Source organism: Manduca sexta, chromosome 24 (assembly GCF_014839805.1).
Source record: "Manduca sexta isolate Smith_Timp_Sample1 chromosome 24, JHU_Msex_v1.0, whole genome shotgun sequence".
Taxonomy (NCBI): domain Eukaryota; kingdom Metazoa; phylum Arthropoda; class Insecta; order Lepidoptera; family Sphingidae; genus Manduca; species Manduca sexta.
Window position 1 is genome coordinate 2,946,665 of NC_051138.1, and position 23,811 is coordinate 2,970,475.

Below are 23,811 nucleotides of genomic sequence, written 5' to 3' on the forward strand. Positions count from 1 at the left end.
ACAATAAAGTGCCAGTTGGTAAATATATGCGTTTAGCTTCTATATCGTCAATAACACCTCATTTATAACTTAGGTGATTTTTTTTACTACGTAACTATTCTCTGTTCCGAATCCAGTACGACTCGCCAGCCCTATATGCTATCACTAGACTAAGGGGCGACTATACAGTTTCAAATAAGTATTTCTTGTTATAATTATAGATAGAGCATGATGTCTTTTTACCGTCACTTGTAAGTCGTGTGACCTGCAGTAATTTATGCTCATAAATCCGTGGGCAGCGCCTATCACGCCATCTGTGACGGCAGGCATAACTACGACTTTGCTTTATTAGTCTAGTTGTATACTATTCACAAGCTATATAGAGCGATGATTGGCTATGATTTTTTAATGTTTTGACGCATAAATGTATATTTAGACAAAGAATATTATGATAGAAGACATTAGCTTGGGAAGTTTTCGTAAGGTTAAGTCATGTATTCATGGATAAAATAGAGAAAAAGTGGCAAATTATTTTAAAACTATTAGTGACCTTACACAAAATCAGTATAATTCGAAATATGTCTTATGTCGTCATACTTATGTTATATAGGTTTGTATCTTTTTATATATTGACAAGGCAAAGTGACTCCACTACACCTAATGGTAAGTGGAGAGAGGTCCAAAAGAATATAGACTGACGAGATATGATTACCCCTCGGCAGTCAACACAATTATGCCGGCCTGTTGGAACCGGATATACACAGGCTGATCCCGGAACGCGACACGTGAGGTAAAATGGCGGGTTTTAACACTTTGTGTACGGTGTTCGCTATTCGAGCGGATATAACATATATCCTACCCCTCAGACCTACGAAGATAGATATACGCGTACACTCATATAGATTCTAGAGAACGTCGGGTGCAATTAAAGTCATTAGAGTGATTACTAACCATTTAGTGGATAGCGCGCTTTATAAGGGGCAACTTGGCACGCCTTGCAGGAAATTACCCCTTCGCTCTGGCTTGCTTTGTTTCAATTCATGTACACATGGATTTAATTATGGTTCTAATAAACTTATCGTCTTGTATATTTGCTGTTTTTTCCTTACTGCCTAGCAGTAGCGAAGAAAAAAAATTCCAAAAGAGAACTCGACACCACATATAGGTACTTATATGCATGAATGCGGTTTACAAATCGTTTGAATGATAATTAAATTCTACGTAAAAGCAGCAGGAATCGAGTTTTATGAACCCTTTGCTACTGCTGCCTAGTGTAAGCAGTGTGTTCTAGTTAATAATTGCTAAAATGTTAGAGGTACGTATATATAGGTACGTATATGTATCTATGGTAAATATTCTACTTACTGTGTTTGTATCTAAAATCATCTATAAACGTCTATCTAAAAACATTGCTCTAACTTTGTAGTTAGAAGCAACTGAATTTATTTTGGATCCAATTTTTTTTCTATAGCATCAATAATAATTTAAATCTTAATAAAAAAAAAATCGAAATGTCGAATACTCAGATAATTAGTCTTTCAGCACTGTTTTTACCTATTTCGTCGTCGCAAATGCAACTATTAATAAACATGTCAACACGAATCCAATTATTAACTAGAACAAACTAAACCTATTTATTTTTAAATATACTTAAAAAGTTAAATTGACTTGGAACCGGGTAGAATTGTAATATCGATGGACGTTGTGTTGAAAAGTTTAATGTGCCAATTGTAATGAAAGGATAAAAAAATACTCTACAATTATTGGTAGAGATGTTGATATTACTGACCAAGGCAGGCAGACAGTAAAAATGAGGGACGGTTCCGCGCAGCTATCTTAGTGCAACAAGATACCCCGGGGCCGTCCCGTATGCGCCGAAGAAGGCCACTGCGTGTTTTGGTTGGTATGCTGGTGTAGGGTATATCAGGGGTTAGGGACTCGGTCCAATGCTCGCTCGGATAATATTCTACACCCAAGAGTCGTCATTGGGCCGTAAGACCGATGAAAGGACATAAACGTTCCACTGATTTCTAAGTGCTGGTAACGACAACGCGTTTTTTTCTCTGCGTAAAGAATGACATGGCAGATAATTGCCTCACTGCATCTGTCTCATGTTTTTTTTTTGAGATAAATGTGGTTATATCTATGGAAGTTGGAGTGAAAACTTGAAAGGGCCCATTGAAATTTTGTTATGAAAGGTTACAAAACCCTACAATTATTAGTAGAGAAGTTGATATTGACTCTGGACCTGATTCCTCTTCTAAAGCAGATACTCATAGATTACTACGCTATCAGTCTCAGTCTATTTTGAGTTAAGATATGTAATTTTTACTCAATTTATTATTACTTATATATAATATAGGTCTTGTATTATATACTGTCCCACTGCTGGGCACGGGCCATCTCTACTACTAAGAGGGATTTGGCTTTGATCTACTACGCTGACTTAGAGCGGATTGTTAGACTTCACACACCCTCAAAATTCCTATAGAGAACTTCTCAGGTATGCAGGTTTCATGATATTTTCCTTCATCGTTAAAGCAAGCTATAATTCACAAATAATACACACATAATTTTAAAAGAGTAAGAGGTGTGTGCCCTTGGGATTTGAACCTGCGGACATTCGTCTCGGCAGTCCATTCCACACCCAACTAGGCCATCGCTGCTTCTATGATAATTTTAATATTTGATTAAAATTAACACTCACATTGTTCCTAGCACCCACGTCCGAGCCGAGTTCAATGAGGCGCTCCACAAACGACGTCCTGTTGTCTTTCACTGCGTACATTAGCGGTGTCATGCCGGTGGTCTGTAACAATACATAAATATATATGCACACCATCACGCATTTTAATCCCCGAAGGGGTATGCAGAGGTGCAACCAGGGCACCCACTTTTCACCAAGTTTGTTCCGTCCCAGAATGTGATAGAGGGCGAGCCTATCGCCACATCGGGCACAAATTCCAGACTCCGGGCTGATACTGAGCAGAAAAACCCAATTATCACTTTGCCCGACTCGGGATTTGAACCCAGGACCTCAGAGCGCTGCCGTACCCCGCATGCAGTACAACTACGCCACCGAGGCAGTAAAATAAATAAATATATGAATAAAAAATATTATACTAATAGGTCTACTCATACATTGTTTTTATGTATGGGCACAGCAGTGACCCCACTGCACTTCATGGTGTAGAGTAGGATCCAATAGATTGGCGTCTGACGAGAGATGATTACCCCTCGACAGTCGACAAAATTATGCCGGCTTGTAACTGGATATATACAGGCGGATCCTAGAGCGTGACACACGTTGGTCACTATGGCGGGTTTTAACATCTTGTGTACGGTGGTCGGTATTCGGGCGGATATAAATTATATCCTACCACTAGCAAATACCTATACAGAGTGCGTCTGTATATGTTATTGCATGTTCGTTTCTCAATAAAGTTTTCTATAATAAAAATATAAACGTTTCACTGCGCAAATACCCATACATGGGCGCCGGGAGGGGGGAGCAAGGGGGTGCACGTGCACCCGTCTGTCCAGAACAAAATACAATAAAAATAACAATTACAATCGCAACTAGCGACCACAGAAGTTTTATTATGGTTTAGCATACGCAAATACACGCGCGATTTATATTTGGAAAAAAAAAATAAAAAATTTAATCATATTATGTAGTACCTACTTATGCAGATGCACCTCTCTAAAGATAATCTTAGCGGCGCCCATGCTTAGTGCCATAATTTAAAACTTGGTAAGACACTGTTTAAGTTTACCGTTGAGTATCTAAATATAATCAATAGTTTATTCTGGTAAGAGGATAATGTAACCATAAAAGTAAATATTGAAAAATACAGCAATTCGTTAAATATAGGCTTTTGTAAAAAGTATTAAAACCTTTGTGATATATACGTATTGCGAAACATCACTAAATGAATCACATCTTCATTTTCAAAACTTAAGAATCCAGATTCTCAGTTAAAAATCTGAATACAAACGTACAATATTTGAAGCATCATTAAAAATATAGTTCATATTTATTTGTCCCCTGGCCGATCTAATTTACTACATCGTAGAGATTTCTGAAACGTAGAATAAATATTAGTTATAAGACTTCATAGCGGTTTCTACACTTCCATAACATATCTTTGATGTGACAGTTCAATGTTCAATTAAGTACAAATTTTATTATTCTTAACATAATATTAGGATTTTTGCTCGTTTCAGAAACCGGAAACACATTTTTTTTGCAATCGGCTAATGTCGGTTTAATTAATGATAAAAGAATAAGCACACATCAATCTTTATGTTAACGTGAAGTGGCCAGGGGCCGTAGCCAAGAGGCCTCTCTACAATCGTCAAGACTAAGGTTATGTGTGAGAATGATATATCCTAGTGATATTTTTTTAATTTTTTTTTATCAAACCTATCATTCAACACCGGCGGAGACCTACGAACAGGATGCTGGAGTTCCCGACTTACCGATTGTAGTGCCCTAGAGGAAAGTAGGGAGGGGATATGTAGGGAAGGGAAGTGTGCGGGAAGGAAAAGGAACCTTCTTAGAATGAGCGAAACGAAAATGTTCGCGAGCCTAAATAGGCCTCAATTTGTAGTTACAATCATGAGGTATACACACTAAGGTATGCCCACGAAGGCTGAAATCTTCAAAAGGTCGAGAAATTATAGAATAAAAAATCGCGATAAAATCCGTAAAATAGTTTTATTTAAATGTCTACATTCGCGTAAACATAAGAAATCTTTAATGGCAGTAATTTATCGACAACAAAAAAATATATATGCAAGCCACTTAACCTTTTCAAACAGTATAAAGCTTGTTAGTTTTTCGCAAATTAATAGTGTGTATGTTCCGCCAGAACCCTTGAACTTAACTGTAATTGCAATCCACTTTAAAGTTAGTTCGTGCAGTTAACTATAGACTAGACGTGGTGCAAAATATAAGCGAAATGCCATATTGTTAATTCGATTTTTCATATTTTAATTTAATATTTGACGGTTAAGGCTAAAGTGTATTATGGTAGATATCAGAATTTTAAATGGCAATTTGAAAGTTTGAGGTTGCTGGATTGTTTTTGCCAGTATGTAAAATATTTGTGTGCTTGTTTGGAATATAATATGGTTTGTAATTGTATGTTGTTTACTCTGTAAACATTTTGTGTAAGTTATTTTTCTAACCTTTGTAGATACTTAAACAATTATAAGTTTTACACTTAATTTTAGTTTCAAAATGTTTAGAGTCTATTCTTTAATTTGTAATAATTAGAAATAATAAACCACCAAATATAACGTCACCGTCTCTAGACAATTCATGAGAGGGCGAGTGATTTGAGCCAAATTTAAAACAATATAGCTTATGAATTAAATAAACAATGTATATTTAATCTAATCAGTATGTAGTGTATATAATAAAGTGTTTTCATTCAGCTAGTTGATAGTTTGTGGACACTCTTATTAGTTAAAGGGTTTGTTTTTTTTAATAATTTTATAGAGCTTTGGAAAGTAATTATATCCTCAACGTGATTTAGAAAAATATGTGGACAACTAACGCAATCAAATCGAATATTTTTGTGAATATTTTATAATACATTTATGTACGTTATGATCATAATCACATTATAAAACCGTTTTTTTATTAAGGGCTTTTGCATGAGTGTGACTAAATTTATTCAACATGAATATTAATATCGCTTGACGCTCGTGACTTGCACTGCTGCCTGTTGAAGAAAGATATTAGTAAATCCCTTTGAAAGTAATTATTGTAAATTGCAAGCGTGACTTTTATAATTACTGTGAGAATAATTTCTTCATGCTGGTTATTAATTAACAACCTATATGATGTTCTTTTGAGATAAGTTCATAATATATGCAATTCTTCTATCTTTTATGTAGGCCAATAAACAGAATACAAACTCCCCTAATGACTCGGTCAAAGTCGGGTTGCAGACTTTGTATTCTATAAGACTGACCGGCATAATAATTGCGACTATTGAGAAAACGTTTGCTGATCCACATTATACTAGTACAATATTTAGTTATATGAAATGATGTATATAATATATTTAAACTGCGATAAAAAATTGGTACGGGGATTGCTTGTTCATACAGGTATATATTGATATTGTGTTACCAAATGGTATCATACTTATGAAAAATAAATCGAATTGTACATATAAAAAGGGCGAATTTTAAACAAAATACATATCAATAAAAAGTATTTTTTATTTTACATGACCTACTACTATTCTAAGAGAGTTCGTCGCAACGGCATCATCACCTTTGAGTTAGAAATACACTCACGCATACGCTGTATTCTCACTTTACTACCAAATAATTAAAAAAGAAACAGAAACGTACAACCATGATTACTAGTTAAAATATTCGTTGTATAAAATATTGGATGATTTTTGGCATAATGTTAGCAGGGGTAAAGACGAGTATGTGGTTTCATTTATTAACGTCAAATATCAAAATGATTTTGTAGGTGATAGTTGTAACTAATCAGCACATCGCAGTAATAGCTTCTATGAATATAAAGGCACGACTATTTACGCGGCTGTAAGTTTCCTTACCGGAAGCAAAATTGTTCCACACACGAATTTACACTCAAAAACAAATAAAATATGTGTAGAAAACTACGAAATTACCATAACAATACAGCGTATTTGGCACGGACCCGTTTTGCATAGAGATTGTTCCAACAGCCGTAATACAAAACGGTGTCAGCAATTAAGGCCACGTATACGTGTTATTTTCGTAGATTTTCTGGTAATTTAAGATTAATATGGTAATAAGAATTTTGTATATTTTTTATAAGTCAATCAGTCGCATTTGTTGCTCACATAATAGGAAATAAGTATTAAACAGTAGCAAATATATATTATAGAATTTATGACATTGAAATAAAACTATTTCACGAATTTGGTCGCGGTTTTTTATCTTACAATTTTCTCCCGATGTTTCGTAGACTTTGCAGTCTTCATGGTCACGGAGGGGACTGAGTTGTTTGTCATCCAAAAACTTAATGTTACAATATATACCTACATTTTACAAACTACGTGGTTTTACACAATTGTTGACAAAAAAGTAATCCAGGAGTATTTTTCTGCCTTTCATCTTTGCGTAGTTATCACTAAGGTAGGTAGTGAAAGGCTAATAGGTTAGCTAGGCTAGGTCTCATATCGACCTCACCGGTGAGGATCTCGACTCGTTATCTTTTTATCTTCCCTTATCAGCATGAGCTAGTTACCTCGGTTCTAATTAAACTAATTTTATCCTTAATTTAAAATTACTGTAGTTATATAGGTGATTTCAATGTAATTTAGTAATAATAATTATTCTAATAAATTGTATTCACGGATCATATGTGCAACTTTGTTCGCTTATGTGATAAATAAATATATATTTTTTTAAAATTTTATTTGCGCTTATTTACGTACAATTTACGAAAGCGGGTCTTAGTTTCTTAATGCTCAATAATTACTCTATTTACTATGATATTTAAGTGGGTACACAATAATATTACATTGCTGTTTGGTACCAGAAATGTGTACGTAACAATAAATAACCGCATACAAACATAATATTACAATTAAAAAATACGATTTCAACAACCAGTTGAAGTATATTGTATCCAATACAATTATTGTGGATTATGATATTTGACAAGGGCCTAAGATCATCACTTAGTTGTCTAAAATATGCTGAATTTTCCAACCATTTATCATAAAGGCAATTTCCTTAAATGATAACGCGCCATCGTTCCGCCGGCTGCTTCCGTTTCCATCAATATCCGGGCTTTTAGCCGATTAAAACTGCACTGACCCCGGCAAGCGCTGAGTCACGCCTTGAGCGGCCATTTTGAACCACGAAAATGACTAATGTTTGAACTAAAAAAGTTATGAGACGTGTAGGTGTTCATAGCAAAAATCATAGGCGAAGTAGATACTGGAATATAAAAGTTATGATTTTTGTCGGATATACTGATGTTAGTGGTGAGGCTAAATCAGAACCAACTAAATCAAGGTTGTCCCAGTGTCCACCAATATTGGAAGAGGGCACAAATTTTGCATCCCAGTCTGCTCGCCGGCCAGACATCAGTGGATATATTTATTGTCATATGGTATAAAAAAATAAATATCTTTTGACCTATGTAAATAAGCTTTAATCCACACACCGCTTGATTCTAGATGATGCAACGCAGTATTGTGTAATTCAAAGTTATATGTGAATTGCTGTTTAACCAATAAAAGATATTTGTTCAACACTGTGACAAGACAAACGTTCAGTATAAGGCTTAAAGTTCACAAAATGAAAAAAACATTGTTTTGTAAATGGATATCAATTTTCAATTTTGACTAATTTATTATACTTAAAAATAAAATTTTAATAAATACATTACATATTCGTGATATAGTGATTGAAAGCGTGCTTCATATTGATTCATAGGACGCGCTTTACCGATCGGAGTGGTGTCAACTTTGACACTTAGAAGACATCAACGCACACTTCGTTTCTAATTTGTAGTATCTAGTAAATGGCTTAATTTCGTTTTCACTTTTCTTTTTTATATTATTAATGGCGAGAAACAAACATATGTAGGTTAGATTTATTTTGTTTATTCTATTATATAATAAAAAGTTGTCGAGAATAGTTGATCTCACAATAGATAGACGGGCTTCAGAAAGCTTTAGGCATATATTTAGGTGGATAGGAAGGATATGTGCAGTTCAATAATGACTGATTAATGATTTTTAGTCAATAAAGTTACTACGCATAACGATACTCGAAATGCTTGTAGTCATCGTATTAATTTTAATTGTTGTGTGTCGTTGTTAGTTTTCATTTTGTAAATACTTAACATAAACCGTAGTTGTATTTAATAAGTTTCTTTATATTCTTCATTGTCTTTCATAACCTTCATCAGACAATAGGTACATTAGTTGCGCCAAAAAAAATTAAAAATGTCACTGACCCGACGATCCGTCCCTCGATTTCAATAACCTTTATAATCCATTCACGATTAACAATTGTAGAAATTGATACAATTACGTCTGCAAGCAATAGGACTATGTATACTTCTATAGTATTTCTTTGTACGCTTATGTCGGGCGTTGTGTCAACCGCCCTTGTGAAGGCCTTGACTTGTCGCGAAATACTTTGATACTTTAAACAATTCTTAGAAACGATAATCCGACTTTTAAAATTATACATAAAGGTTTACATCTGAATGTTTCATTATATACATGGTATATAATACGTATGCATCACCCAAAAGGTTGACTGGTAGAGAATGCTTTCCGCACTAAACTAGCCTTTATACATTGATGTAAAGAAAAAATAGAAGTAGTATTCAATAATTTTGTGATCCCTTAGTGGTAGACGGGTGCCTACCGCTGAAGAGTTTCCTTACCCATCCCAGTATAGAGATTCCTATAATGGGAATGAAAATATTCTTGGTGAATTGTAGATTACTTGCGTCTCTGACTAGCTTCTTAAGGTTTCGAGCTCATTTTATATATGTTCAATTTTGAATATAAATATATCAATACTAATTGTCCCATGTATATACTAATATATTATAGTTCTTTAAAGGCGCCGACAAAATTGAACCTTGAACCCTAAGGTGACGCTGTGTTACTCATTCCACAAGGTTATGAAGTTATTGAAATAAATTAACCATAATTTCCCACTTTAAAGAATACTGTTGCGACTGCAAAACTTTTTTTATGAAAATTTAGATATATTTAAACACACAGTAAAAGTTATTTGGTGAAGTATCCATTTATATAAGATGTATTTATAATTCCATATTAGAATTTGCTGTATATTTAAATATCTGTGGCGCCTGTTATAGAGATTTTATAAGTAGTCAAATTATATTTATACGTACAATTGCACATATTTAAAAAAAAATACATTTTGCTCTGAACTTCTTTTTAATAGATTCTCGAAAGTATAGAAAAACTGTCAAAACTCAGTAAAGGCTACTTCCGTGTAAAAATACGAATTAATATAATGTGTAGAAATAATTCCTAATCGACAAACTTTACGTTTTAATTAGTTTTTTAGATAAAGGTTTTGGTGAATGTTTTATACCTGTAAATATATTTTTTGCAATAGCGTGAATACTGAATACAATTTATACAAACTTGGCATCATTCCACTGCGCTTTAGATCTGCTTCTAAATCAGATGCCGTCACAACTCGTCAGTTTCGCGAAAATAAAATCGAAAACTGCATTACGTGTATTGCACGATGTCATGATAAATCGTATTCAATTTTTAAATTTTGTCGTAAATCACAATATTCAGATATCGACATTTGGCTGTCAGCAGTACCTATATATTTCATCATTGACTAAACATTTTTGATATTGCAACTTGATTACATTTTCCACCCATGATAGTCTCGTTGTATGTTTTTCGAATGTATATTTTTTAGATTGCAGGCAATGGAATGCTTTCATGTTGCAGTAGCATTTGACTGGATAATCAAAATACCTCTAGAAATCGCATGTACCAACAGCGCATTAGAAGCCATTCCACGGAGTATTAAATAGGAAAAGTAAAAAGTAACACTAGAGCAAGCGGAAAACTGACCCACTTTATTCCCCAGTGAATAATTCATAAACATTGTTTTAACGTTTGATTGACGTTACTTTGCCGGGGGATATAAAATGGCTATGGGGTAGAAATTATAATTAGTACAGAATGAGTTTTGTTGTGATTTACTGCTGAATATTGTGGATACGATGGGCAAGTTCATTACTAAAAAGGTTTTGTACTTTGAGGCCGCGTATGGTAAAACGTGATGTTAGCAGTTCGCTTGCTAGATATTATATTTTTATTTCAAACGTAGCTTGTTCTATTTTAAAAAAAAAAAATGCATTTATATCGTCTGTGTATTATTCATATGCACCCACTGGCCGAAATTCAGATTAAAACCGTTTGAAAACAATTTAAATACTATATAATAATCTTCAGTACACTTTTACGATGTTTCGGTGAAATAAAATGATTCATGGTCGTCTTGCTAACTGTTTTAATGCATGATGTGGGAAAGTTATTACAAAATTAACGTCTATTTTGCTGAATAATATTGTAAATAAAAGCGTAGATTGTGCAATAAAACTATTAGTCGGATTTTATCGCGGTTTTTCATATTGTATTTTTTTTCCAAACGTAGATTCTGTTTATGAATCTTGTTGTACATACTTACATACCATCACGCATTTATCCCCGAAGGGGTATGCTGAGGCGCAACTAGGGCACCCACTTTTCGCCAAGTATGTTCCGTCCCATGATCTGACAGGGGGCGAGCCTATCGCCATATCGGGCACAAATTTCAGACTCCGGGCTGATACTGAGCAGAAAAACCTAAATATCACTTTGCCCGACCCGGGATTCGAACACAGGACCTCAGAGCGCTATTGTACCGGACATGCAATACAACTACGCCACCGAGGCAGTCTTGTTGTATTATTTAATAATATAAATTTTTGGCAAATCGAGAATGTACCTCATAATGTTTAACATTATGGGGTACATTTTTAGTGTAATTAATTATAAAAGATAAATATAATTCTTCAGATTTTTGAATGAATGAACGGAATAAATAATGTTGATAAAATTAAGTACTTGTTAATTCTTTTTAGTACTGTATATACATTTTTATTGTATATTTTAGGCATTGATAATATAAATCTCATTATGATTACGTATATAAATAATAAAAATACTTGTGTAATACTCTATATTATTAGGTAAAATTAAAGGCCGTATTTCATATAGGTTTCTCCCAATTTGTTTTGAAATATAACGTAATAAAGCTATTAGAACCGCCTACGCACTGCCCTTCAATTTCTTAGAATTTAACTACTTTATAGCACAAATATGAGGCCTGACTCCAGCTACCGTAGAAATGCTACGAAATGAGCTCACAGAAGCATAGACAATATTTATTTTGACCCTTTGAATTTCGTGAAAAGGTATCGGGTGCCAGAGTTGTCTTGCTTCGTAGTATTTACTTATTACGTTTACCTTCTATAGTGGCGAAAGGTGAAATTTTCAGAAAGGGAACTCCACACAACATATGCATACTAATGCACGAATTAGGTCTACTAATCGTTCTAATGATAATAAGATTCTTCACAAAGGGAAGCCGGCAGGAATCGGGTTAGACGGACCTTTCGCCACTGCCTTGTACGATACAGATATAAGCCTCCATAAATTTTTAAATGACTAGTAATTCTACTTTAATAAATATAAAACAATATTTGAAATAAACATGTTATTTAAGTAGAAATCGAACTTGTCTCTCGCTACACTAGTTCCCTACGAAGTTGTATTCCATACACGCGTAAACACTTAAAACTTGACGCATTCTTTAGTCGGCATTAATTAAAAGCGTAATAAAGGTAAGTCGATTTCGACCAATGGCATTGGGCACTGGCCTTCTAAATATGAGACAGGTCAGCAATTCCCAAGGATATGTGCAAGGTCGCCGATCTCCCATCGATTGTGCGGTGGACACGCAAAACTCCTTGTGGGGACCTTGACACAGAAATTACGTTTAACACCCCGAATCGGACCCGGATTTGTTGCCGTTTGTGTTGATTTATCTTTTGAGGAATTTGTTTGAGGGTGGGGGAGGTGGAGTTGTCTGTTATGGACATGGGATTTTGGTTATTAATGTGGTTAGATAGGGGGCATTTTCGGATTGTATGCCCTCAGATTTTGGCATTGTATTGTTTTTTGATAAATAAACGGCAATGCGTGTCGAGAGCGGGCTAGCTTTTTGTTTTCGTGTAAAATCTTCAACCATTCATAATGGTTAAAACTACTAGAAATAGCAAAAAATGCAAGGAGTACAATCTGAGTTTTGATTTCTAATATTCAAATAGAGTATCACCTTATGTTGAATTTGGCCATGCGGCCCAATTGCGTCTTCGGGGGCAAATCCATCTTTTTGCAATTGCGAGCGTTCTAATTGAAGGACAGTTTTCTCACACGTAAAGGTGAATAGAGGATTTTCCGGCGCTTTTACCTATACGGCTATCAAAGCTGTCCTTCGATTTGAACGTCCGTAATTGCAAAAAGACGGATTTGCCCCCGTAGATAGAATAGGGCTTCCTGATCTTACGTGTTATAATGTCCACATTACAAGAAAAATATTTGAATCCCCAAATATAAATAAATATCATAGCATAATCGACTTTGAAGACAGACTTTTATATCATAGCATGTATTTTTTATTAGTATGACTCAAAAACATTAAGTCTAGTAATAATTTGTTTCTGAGAATAGAACAATTCGCGGTATAGGCTAGTCCGCAACACATGGCCCGAGGGACTTGGAATCATGAGCAATAGCTATTAACATTAAAATTATATATAATTTAGTAACACTGGCAAAAAGCGATAATATCGTCGCAAATTTTAGATGCGTGACAACATATCTTATGTATTTTAAGTATGAATGTAGTGGAAGTGAATTAGTGAAATTTTAAGATAAAAGATAATGTTTTATTTTATTGTATGAATATAGCAATAAACAAATAAATCGCCCTAAGCCTCTTTGACACATATCACACATTAGCTCACGCCTTACTAAAGGACTCAGGGCTTTCGCACGAAACCTCCAAAAATAGATGACCATATCAATGGCTCGACGTAAATGAAGTTCAATTATATTTCGTTGGGTTTATGTGGACCGTGACCTGCTTTTTGTTTGGTAGAAATTTAACTAACTGTTAGGTATAAGTTTGAGCTTTGGAGTCTGAAGGTTAAATTATGTTTATACCGGCTTTTTTTTAGCTGTAAGGGTGATGCAATTTATAATATCCGCGATTGGTATAAAGAAAATATTATAATTTTACTCTGTCTGCTTCCACAACTTTTTATTTCTAAGACATATTGCCAGTAATTTTTTGCGCGATTGACTTCCATATGTGTTTAGTAGCTGTTTTTGCAGTCTAATTGAAGCGTAAGGGCTGTGGAATTGAAAATCTTGGCTAAAATTGCCACGACAGACAACACTGTTTTTTAATACACGAATTGAATTTGTATACAGGGAGTTCATGTCAAGCAGGCGGCCGATAAGTAAGTGCAGAATAGTATAGTTAGAATGGAACGGACTGCTGAGACGAAGTTCTGCAAGTTCAAAAATCAATGTACACGCTTCTGACTTTGAAGTTACGCGTATTGTTTACCAATTATCTTTCGCTTTAACAGTGAAGGAAAATGATTTACGCGAAAGTTAGACATTGAAATAAAATTATATCTCGGATTTTGTCGCGCTTTTATATATATTGTAATTTTCTGTAGACGTGTCTAAATTTGCAGCTTTCATGGTCACGGAGGGGACTGAGATGTTGGTCGTCCAAAAAGTCAGTTACAATTTATAACAAAATTTTACAATTATACAAATTTATTTTTTTAGCTGTTGATGTCCTGTCTTCGCAGAATGAGCTCACAGTGTCTTGGAAGGTAGGGGTACAGGCCTTTGCTCAGCAGTTAGTATACAATACAAGTTGTGTATTATTATTTTTATATAGGTTTCTGTTCGTAAAAACTCAGGCAAATTGGGTTCTGTAATATATTATGTTTTAAAAAGTGTGTTGCGCCGACTCCTCATTGGTATGGAATAAGGGCGGACGGAAGAACACCATCAACACATTTTGTAGTAAGTAAGTATAACTGATTCGACGATTAATCTGTCTTGCAATAAAGAAATAAATCACGCCTCGACCCCTGAAGGGGCAGGCAGTGGTGCAACCAGGCCATATTTGTTCCTTCCATGGTGTGATAGTGGGCGAACCTATTGCATATCAAGCACAAATTTCCGTCCCTGGGTTGACACAGAGCAGAAAAAGCATATCACTTGACCAGACTGGGAATTTGAACCCGGGACTTCAGAGCGGTGATTGTCCGTTCGAAATATGACTACGCCACCGAGGCAGTCTTATAATAACAATTTTAGATTTGAAGTAATATCTCTTTGGTTGTAACTCCTATTAAAATTATACTGATACTCGTAATGTTAATAAATTTATTAATTTTATTTATTATAATGATAAAGTTTGTAAAGATGTTTTGATGGTTGCATTAGGTGTTTGTTACATGTTATTTCTACATCACATTCTACATTATACATTTCATTCTACACATATCCGATGATTTGTATAAAACTTGTTATGAAGATTTACTTTCCTGTCGCAGAAATTCAAAGTCAATTATATAAAAATCCTATTATGTATCATTATACACAAATAAAATCACGTGTCGAATCAATTGCGTGTAAAAATTATGTCTATACCCTTTTTAATAATGACGTCACACGTAGTACGGATTGAGTCCAAATTTTGCCGAAAGCGGCACTTAGAAGTGTTATTATACCAATTATGAGTGTGAAAGCCGTAACTTTTTGTAAGGCCCCATCCAAGGTCCGTAACTCTAGAGGTGCCCTTGAGCTAGTTGCTCCTACTTGTATTTTAGCTTTATTAGTTGAAACGCTTGTTTCAGTTTGCCGACACAATACAAATCATTTTGATGTTAATAACAGTGATCCTACACCTGTTCCTTTGCCTCATTTTTGTAGAACTTAATATTTCATAAGGTCCAGTGTATACTCTTTTCGAGATATTTATTTTACGGAACTATGTTAATAACATTTATATTTTTGGATATTTGTCAGAATATATATTAATATTATAAAGCTGAAGAGTTTGATAGTAACACTACTTGAACCGTAGGTGTAAAGTAAAAAGGTGTAAGTTTTGAACAAAATAAATATCAATAAAAGGTGATTTTAATTTTATACGACCTAATACCACTACTACTTCTCTGACAGAATTCGTTCGAGCGGCAAAATAACATTTTCAGACAGAATTACACTCATGCACACGACATATTCATACAAAACTACAAAATGGTAAATATAATTAAGAGAGTAAGACTAGAATTTTTGGTGAAAATATTCGTTATTTACGGAATGATAGTATATGTAAAGACGAGCGTGTGGTTTCATTTATTAACGCAATGCAACGCAGTTAAAATGACCCTGTATGATTACTACATATATTAATAAATATCAATCTATCGCAACACAGTCATACACAAAAACCATTTTGCCTCGATTGTCATTTTTTCCTCCGTCAGGTAGGGCTGTATGTTCGATATCTTGGCAACGGATCGCGTGCTGCCGTCCACGAGACATCTTTCCACCTTTTTACTGCCTCTGTGGATCGCTTACAGCCAATCGATCCGTTGTATCTGCTTATATTTGTTTTGGTGAGATTTTTGACGAATATTTCTAGTTTTCGTGTTTGTTTTGGTTATGTTTCGTAGTATTTGAGATGGTGTGGAATGGTGAATTGGTGTGGAATGAACTCTTATGTAATTGAATTAAAAACTGTAAAATGTTGGCAATAAACATGTTTTAAATAAAAATTTGGTCGGACCATACATATCTATATATATAAAAGAAAGTGGTGTTAGTTACACTATTTATAGCTCAAGAACGGATGAACCGATTTGGCTGAAAATTGATGGAGAGGTAGCTTAGAACCAGGAGACGGACATAGGATACTTTTTATCCCGTTCCCACGGGAACGGCACGTGACATAAGACGTGCTATAAGAAAGCAAAATTTGCTATGGAGACAGTATGAGACCCTGGGAAGGTTATAGGCTACTATCCCGGGAAAATATATAGTGGGACTTTTATCCCGGAAAACTCCTTCACGCGGGCGAAGCCGCGAGCAAAAGCTAGTAAGTGATAATCACAAGGCGTTTCGTCTCGATCACCCATGTATTTTACTATTTTTTTATTATTATTTAAGGAACTATTCACCACATTCAATTTAAAAGATTTTAAACAACAGATATTATATCTGAGAGTTTCAAAACTTTAATTATTAGGTAATTATCATATAATTTATTTTGGCGCTAAATGGAAAAGGAGTTATTAAAGTAAATGAAGTCAGGGGGCCCTATTAGGTCTATAGGGGCGAATCCGTATTTTTGCAATTACGGGCGTTCTATTCGAAGGACAGCTTCAATAGCCATATAGGTAAGAGAGTTAATAAATTCCCCTATTTACTTATACGCTCATCAAAGCTGTTCTTCAAATAGAAGGTCCGTGATTGCAAAAAGATGGATATGCCCCCGTAGATAGATTAGGGCCCCTTGAACTTATACTAGTAATTATTTTAACTGTCTTTTGACTCCTTTTTCAATCGTGAGAGTTAACAAAATAAACACAATTGGAAACCAATATGAGAGTAGACATTTCTAGCTAGATTTGATTACCACATACGGTGGAACACCTATTGCTTAACATTTAGATTTCAAGTATCAGATTAGATATGACCCATAATAGATTTATAATACGCCATTACATTATGAGTAAATGTAAAGTAAATTAATTCGAATTAGAGGTACCACTTTATGATATAATAGTCTAAAGGGCATACTAAACAATGTTTAATTATACAATGTTTAAATTAATTCAATTGTTATAATAGTTGTAAATATTATACTTGAAGGTGTGTCTCTCAAGTCAAAAACTATCTTTCAGAGTATTAAATTAGTGAATGATACAGTTAATGCGCAATAATACCCTTGTACCAGTAATTAAAGTTTAATTTAGCGTAATAACATTTTTAATGCGAAGCTTTTGAACTACAGTCTTTGAGACGAATTGCCTATTCGTATGAACTAAGCATTCCTCTTGACTCTTCCAGTTATATCTATAGGGTAATGAAAGATCTAAGCAATAAATATATCTATTTATGTATACTTAGCATAATCGTAACCGTCTTAATAACAATCAATGTATACAAGGTATAGAATCTGCCATAGTGCCGTTAATGTGCTGCGTTCCGGGATCAGCCTGCGTATATTCAGTTTCAAACAAGCCGGCATAATAATATCGACTGGAGAGGTTAATCATCTTTCATCAGTCGAACCTCTATGTGGACCATACTCCGCTGCCCGGGTCACTTTCCCGTGCCCATATTAAAATGATCACACCTTCTTCATTCAGGGGTAGACAGAATTATTACGCTCACATTTTGTCAGCTATGTTTTTTTTTTAGTTACAGACCCCACAGTCCACACCGGGGGGACGAGCGAACGGGATACTTCGAACCCCCCGGCTTAACGACTGCAGAGCCCTGGAGGAAGAGAGGAAGAGGAGAAATAGGGGGGGAAAGAAGAGGGAAGGAAGAGGAAGTAATAGGATGGGCGGAGAGAAGTGGAAGGGAAATGTTCAACGAGTCCCTATTAGACCCCCCATGTGAACTTACAACCATGGGGGTATAGACACACTTTCTGTGTGTCTAGGTCCGCGACAGATGTCCCCCCATGCATGGGCGTGCATTCGGTTGTCAGCTATGGTTAGATTTCGAAAAATAGTAAGCAGGTATTTTGCTACTTACCAGGTAAAGTTTTAGATCTCAGGCTGATTCTGAACAAGAAAACCAAAAATCATTTTATTCGACTTTAGAGTCGAAACCAGGACCTCAACACTGCCAACATCACAAAACTATGCGGAGTAGTCTGTTTATATACGTTTTCTAAATATTGTTTTCAGATGTCGCTGTTTTGGAAGTTATGCAATTGCAACATCTTGTATAAAGGGTACTACGGTTTTATGGTTTACCGGGTTTCTGATAAATTCATGTTTACAATAAAAGTTTCTACGTATGTTCATATTTCATACATAATTATATTACAAATTAATAAAAGCTGAAAAATACATTGTTTTTTTATATGTTTGAACGTCGAAATACCGGTCTGATTTTGAAAATGTCTGCACTAATAAGCTACATAATTCATCTATTATAATTTAGTATGATATTAATTGTTATCTCAGTAAAGGATTATAAAGCCGACGAAGCCGCGGGTTGCAGTTAGTCCCTAATAAATTAATTATACGTCATGTAATTAAACATGTCAAAAATATTTTATTGACATAGTTTATTAGGTTAACACGGTTTTTTGTACAACTAGTTTTTGTATGTATCATTGTTTGACCTAGACTCCCCTGGGAACCTAAGCTGAGAATTATAATTGATGTATAAAAGTATTATTTTATTGACTTTATTTTTATTCATGGAAAAACGTACATATAAATACATACGTACATACTGTGGCAGTCACATGCTATACCTATTCTGATTCAAAAACCATTTTGACACTTTTATTAATGCAAATGTGGATGAAAGAGTCGGTAGGGATCGACCGCACCGAACCTTCGAATGTCGGATATCTGAAATTCCCAGTAAAGGCCAGGTCAAAAGTACCCGGAACCGGCGGGAATGCATGAAAAGATTAATGAAGGTGGAGGATGCGCGAGCAGTATGCCAGAATCCTTCAAAGTGGTAATCCATAGTCTCTGCCTACCACTATGGGATAGAGGCATGATACTATGTATGTATTAATGCACCCTCTTTCAATGTTAATCTACGGTATGCCATGTTAGAAAGTTCAGACAATAATTAAGATTTTCATTCTAAATTCAAAATAAAGTTGAAATTCGTAAATCATTTTCTAAAGTTCCCCCTTAAATACTTTTGTTATGGAACTACGAATGCGTAAAGCAATTAAGACTTTATGGGTAAAGTTTAGGAATAATGTTTTGTATTGCGTCATAATGAATTGTGTTTACTATTTTCATACCTTGTTGAAGAGCTATGATTATGTGGATTGAGTGGTCTAAGGTTTGGCATATCTTGTGCATAGTATAAACGATAAAATTTTAATATCCAATATTTTTTTATTTATAACATAATAAGACTAGGAGATTATTTATAAATAATAGGTTTTGTAAAATATCATGATGTTAATGTAACAGATTTTTCATGTAATATTTTTTTATTGCGGCTTGAATGACGAGACGGACTTGCCGTTCGCCTGATGGTAAGCGATATGACCGACCATAAACAGTCGAAACACCATCCAATTCCTTGAAATATAAAGTATTGTTTGGTATTCCACTGCGCCTGCCATCCTAAGACGTGAGATGTTGAGTCTTATTATATCCAGTAGTTACACTGGCTACACAGTTCTTCAAACCGGAACACAACAGTGACTACACACTGCAATGGCAGCAGAAATAGCTATTGCGGTGGTACCTACCCAGGTGAACTCACACATATGAGACACCTACCACTATTAATTTCAATTAAAGTTACTCTACAAACCAACCATTATGTAAATACTAAATTTTTAATGATTGCTTAATTTAATGTTTACAAAATCATGTGGCTTAGTATAAGCGTTAGTTTAGTTTGTCAAACTGGCAACGGGTCCGGGGTTTAAATCTCGATATGAGAACAATATTTTGTACTTTTTCTATTAGAGTAATACGCGTAACTTGGCTTAAAAATGCTATTCCTACAAGGAACTGATTTCCAATGTAATTGAACAGTGTGCCACAAAAGTAGCTGAACATATTCATAACTTTAAAACACATTTCTACACATTAACTTCAATCGCAATATTCTTTTCTCTATCTAAAAAAAGTAAACCCTTTGAAGTTTATATAGTGAAGAAAAAACGATTGTAAACGATACAAAACTTTAAAGGCGATTTCAAATTTCGAATTTGTTTAGCTACTTTCCTGGCTGGCTGTACAAAAATATTATAAATTCTTTTAAAATGCTTTAAAAATTATAATTGATTTCTGAAGCTATAAAATTATCAATATAAATACTTATAATGTAATTTTATAATTATCGCATCAAGTCCTATAAATATTGTACAAAAATCATTAGTTTGTAACCAGTTATAGTACTTTTGCACATTATCAAAAGCTTTTAGTGTTATCTCTTGAAAAATGCGATAAATGATTGGATGGGGTGAAACCGTGCTTCTGTATAAGTATTTAATATTAGGTTATATTTATGGTAGGTGATAAATAATTAGGTAATATTAATAGATTTATAAGTAAGAAAAAGTATGGCAATAATTTTATAGTTCTTACTTTTGCTAATATTATAAATATTTTTTTTTCAAAATGTTTTATGTATTTAAGAAGTAAACGTAGGAATAGCTGAATGGATTTGGGTGAAATTTGGCACACGGATAGACCCATCCTGGGTAAATACAAACGTCAATTTTTATCCCGTTATTTTGCTCCCTAATAATGATAATTTTTAAAGGGTTTTAGGGAGTATAGTAGCGGAATAGACTTTTACCGCGTGAAAGCGCGTGCAATACCTAGTGGTACGAAAGGGAAGGAAGATAAAGTTAAATGATTAATACTATTAACCATGTTTGGATTTGCGGTAAAATATTCCATTTTATAAAATTGAGATATATAACCGTAATTGTACGGTGCGCACAGTATCTTTATGATAGAATGATATTATTGTTTGTGAGAATGAGAGAAAGTCCTTTTTTGATAGAAAATAGATATATTGAAATACTTTAATATAATGATAATGAGTACGCGCGGAATGATTGATGACCGAATGCGAACTGATTGGACAATATTATGATACTATGACAATTCAAACGGCGTAAAATGCTGATGATACAATTTGTACGTGCTTGCACGTACAGTAATATTTTCCAAAAATAAAAAAAAATCCTAATTAAAATGTGATCAGTATTTTTATATGGAGACAGCCTACTAACTGACTTTACTGCACATTATGGATATTAGACTGGACTTTAGAAGTATGTACTGACAAATTATTATCAGGGGACACAATTATAAATTATAACCGAACGCGACATTCGTGTGGGCCTCTTTAGTTAATTTTACAACTATATGGTGATGTTCCAAATAAAAAATTTAGACCTAATTCCTAGGTTTACCTGGAATATATTTTGATCAGTCTATATTTGTCATTGCAGTAATCGTCGTTGGTATAACACCAAACATTGGTCACAGCCGAGAGCAAAGCAATAAATATTAGTTTACGCGCCACTATTGTTACTCGTAAACTGCTTACTCTAAAATTAAACAAAATATTTTTAATTTTGACATTGGGACACCATTATTTGCGACTACAATTGCAAAATCACTACATAGTATAAAACAAAGTCGCTTTCTCTGTCCCTATGTATGCTTAAATCTTTAAAACTACGCAACGGATTTTGATGCGGTTTTTTTAATAGATAGAGTGATTCAAGAGGAAGGTTTATATGTATAATAATAACATCCATTAAATAGTGGAGAAATACTGTTATTTTGTTATGTTATACCCGTGCGAAGCCAGAGCGGGCCGCTATGTTTTTATATACCACGTTCACAGTTTTTCTGTAGTGTATTTAGTATCAGCATTGCACCCGTACAAAGCTGGGGCGGGTCGCTAGTAAAATTATAAAAGTTATTTATAAATGTATAGTGTTGTCATATTTTCAGGTAATTTTAAATTGTATATTTTTTTGCTAATACTACGTTTTTCCTCATAATTATATGAAAGCAGGTTACCGTGAAAATTGTTCCATTTCTTGGTAATAATACTAAGTGGCATGTCGGCTAATTGTATGCAAATATAAATAAAAAGTGTCGTTATTCGATGGTACATAATATACTTAAATCTTAGGAACATAATATTTATTAATGTATTATTATTAATCAAGTAACATAGACCCATTTGGGTTAGTAAATGATACTTATGTTTATATTAGTAAGATAATAGTGATGGAATAAACTTATTGAAAGTAAATTAAAATTATAAATAGTTGTGTGAGAAAATATAAAAGTTATGGAACAGTTTTTGTGCTAAAATTTTTGTTAATAAAATATAATGTTTTTACTCTGACTGATAAATATTAATATTATACTTGAATGTTTTAAATAGCCTACATTATTTTTCATTTATACTAATAAACACTCATTTCGTATATAAATTTGAAGGATCGACTTAATTACAATAATAGATCGAGAGAAAACGATTCTTTTCGGTATTTGTAAGTATCAGTTTACATAGCTTATGTGTCAAGGAAAAGCTTTAAGATCAGCTCTTAGCCTCAGTTTATTACAAGAACTCAAACGAAATAACGAAAAATAATCACGAAATTCAATACTGCACACCGATCAAAAACAATTTCAAAAAAAGACAACTACTTACCGGATCCAAGATCCCGGCCATAGGAACCGTGACGGTATCCTCACCACCGGCAGCCACTAACTTCTCCAAGACCTTGAGGGTCTGCTCCACAGCCGGCCACTCTCCCTTCTGCGCCAGCACCAGGATCTTGCTGGCCACTTCCCGCATGTTGATCCCGGCGCTTGGCGGCTTGACAACATCCACTCCGTTGCCTTCCTTAACCTCTTTCTTATCGCCATTGTTGGAAGACGTTTCATCTTTCTCCTCCGTGGGTTTCGCTGGTGGGTTTTTGTCATCATCGTTCTTCTTCGGCGGACCCTTGCCCTTCTTGCCGGCAGCCTGCGACATCCTGGCATGCCAGTATCACTCGGTTACACTGCACCGGTCGCGGGACATGGTGGCTGTTATTCGACGGGCGGTCGAGGCATGACTGCGGCACGGTTGCGTACAGCTAGCCGATTTCTTGCATGATACGAGTAAATAAAGGTGCCCGCCTGGATTTACAAACAAACTTCCAAGCGATGTCTCACCGTGTCTCATGCATCGACCCATTTTTTTGGGGATGTCGTTTGTCATTTATGATGATTGCGCTATGTGATTTTTCTTTTTGCTTAGGAAATATTTTATGTTTTTTTTTTATATTGAATATAGCTAAAGCAATAAATTCCTTAGTTGTTAATTGAGATATTTAAATGTAAAAATATGTATTTAGTAAGTTGAGATCTTAATTAATGGCGTATACAGTCGT

The 23,811-nt window shown here is 34.5% G+C and overlaps 1 protein-coding gene across 2 annotated transcripts in view; it reads right to left on the minus strand.

Moving 5' to 3' along the window:
- The window catches only part of LOC115440634 (serine/threonine-protein phosphatase 6 regulatory ankyrin repeat subunit A), a 46,312-nt gene extending 22,837 nt beyond the window's left edge, over positions 1–23,475 (minus strand). For both annotated transcript variants that reach the window (XM_030165023.2, XM_030165024.2), the window contains exons 1-2: positions 23,085–23,475; positions 2,687–2,788 (exon numbers count right to left, since the gene is read on the minus strand). In XM_030165023.2, coding sequence (XP_030020883.1) covers positions 2,687–2,788; positions 23,085–23,411 — 429 coding nt within the window. In that variant the 5' untranslated portion in view covers positions 23,412–23,475. The remainder of the gene's footprint in view (positions 1–2,686; positions 2,789–23,084) is intronic.
- Positions 23,476–23,811: the final 336 nt, after the last annotated feature.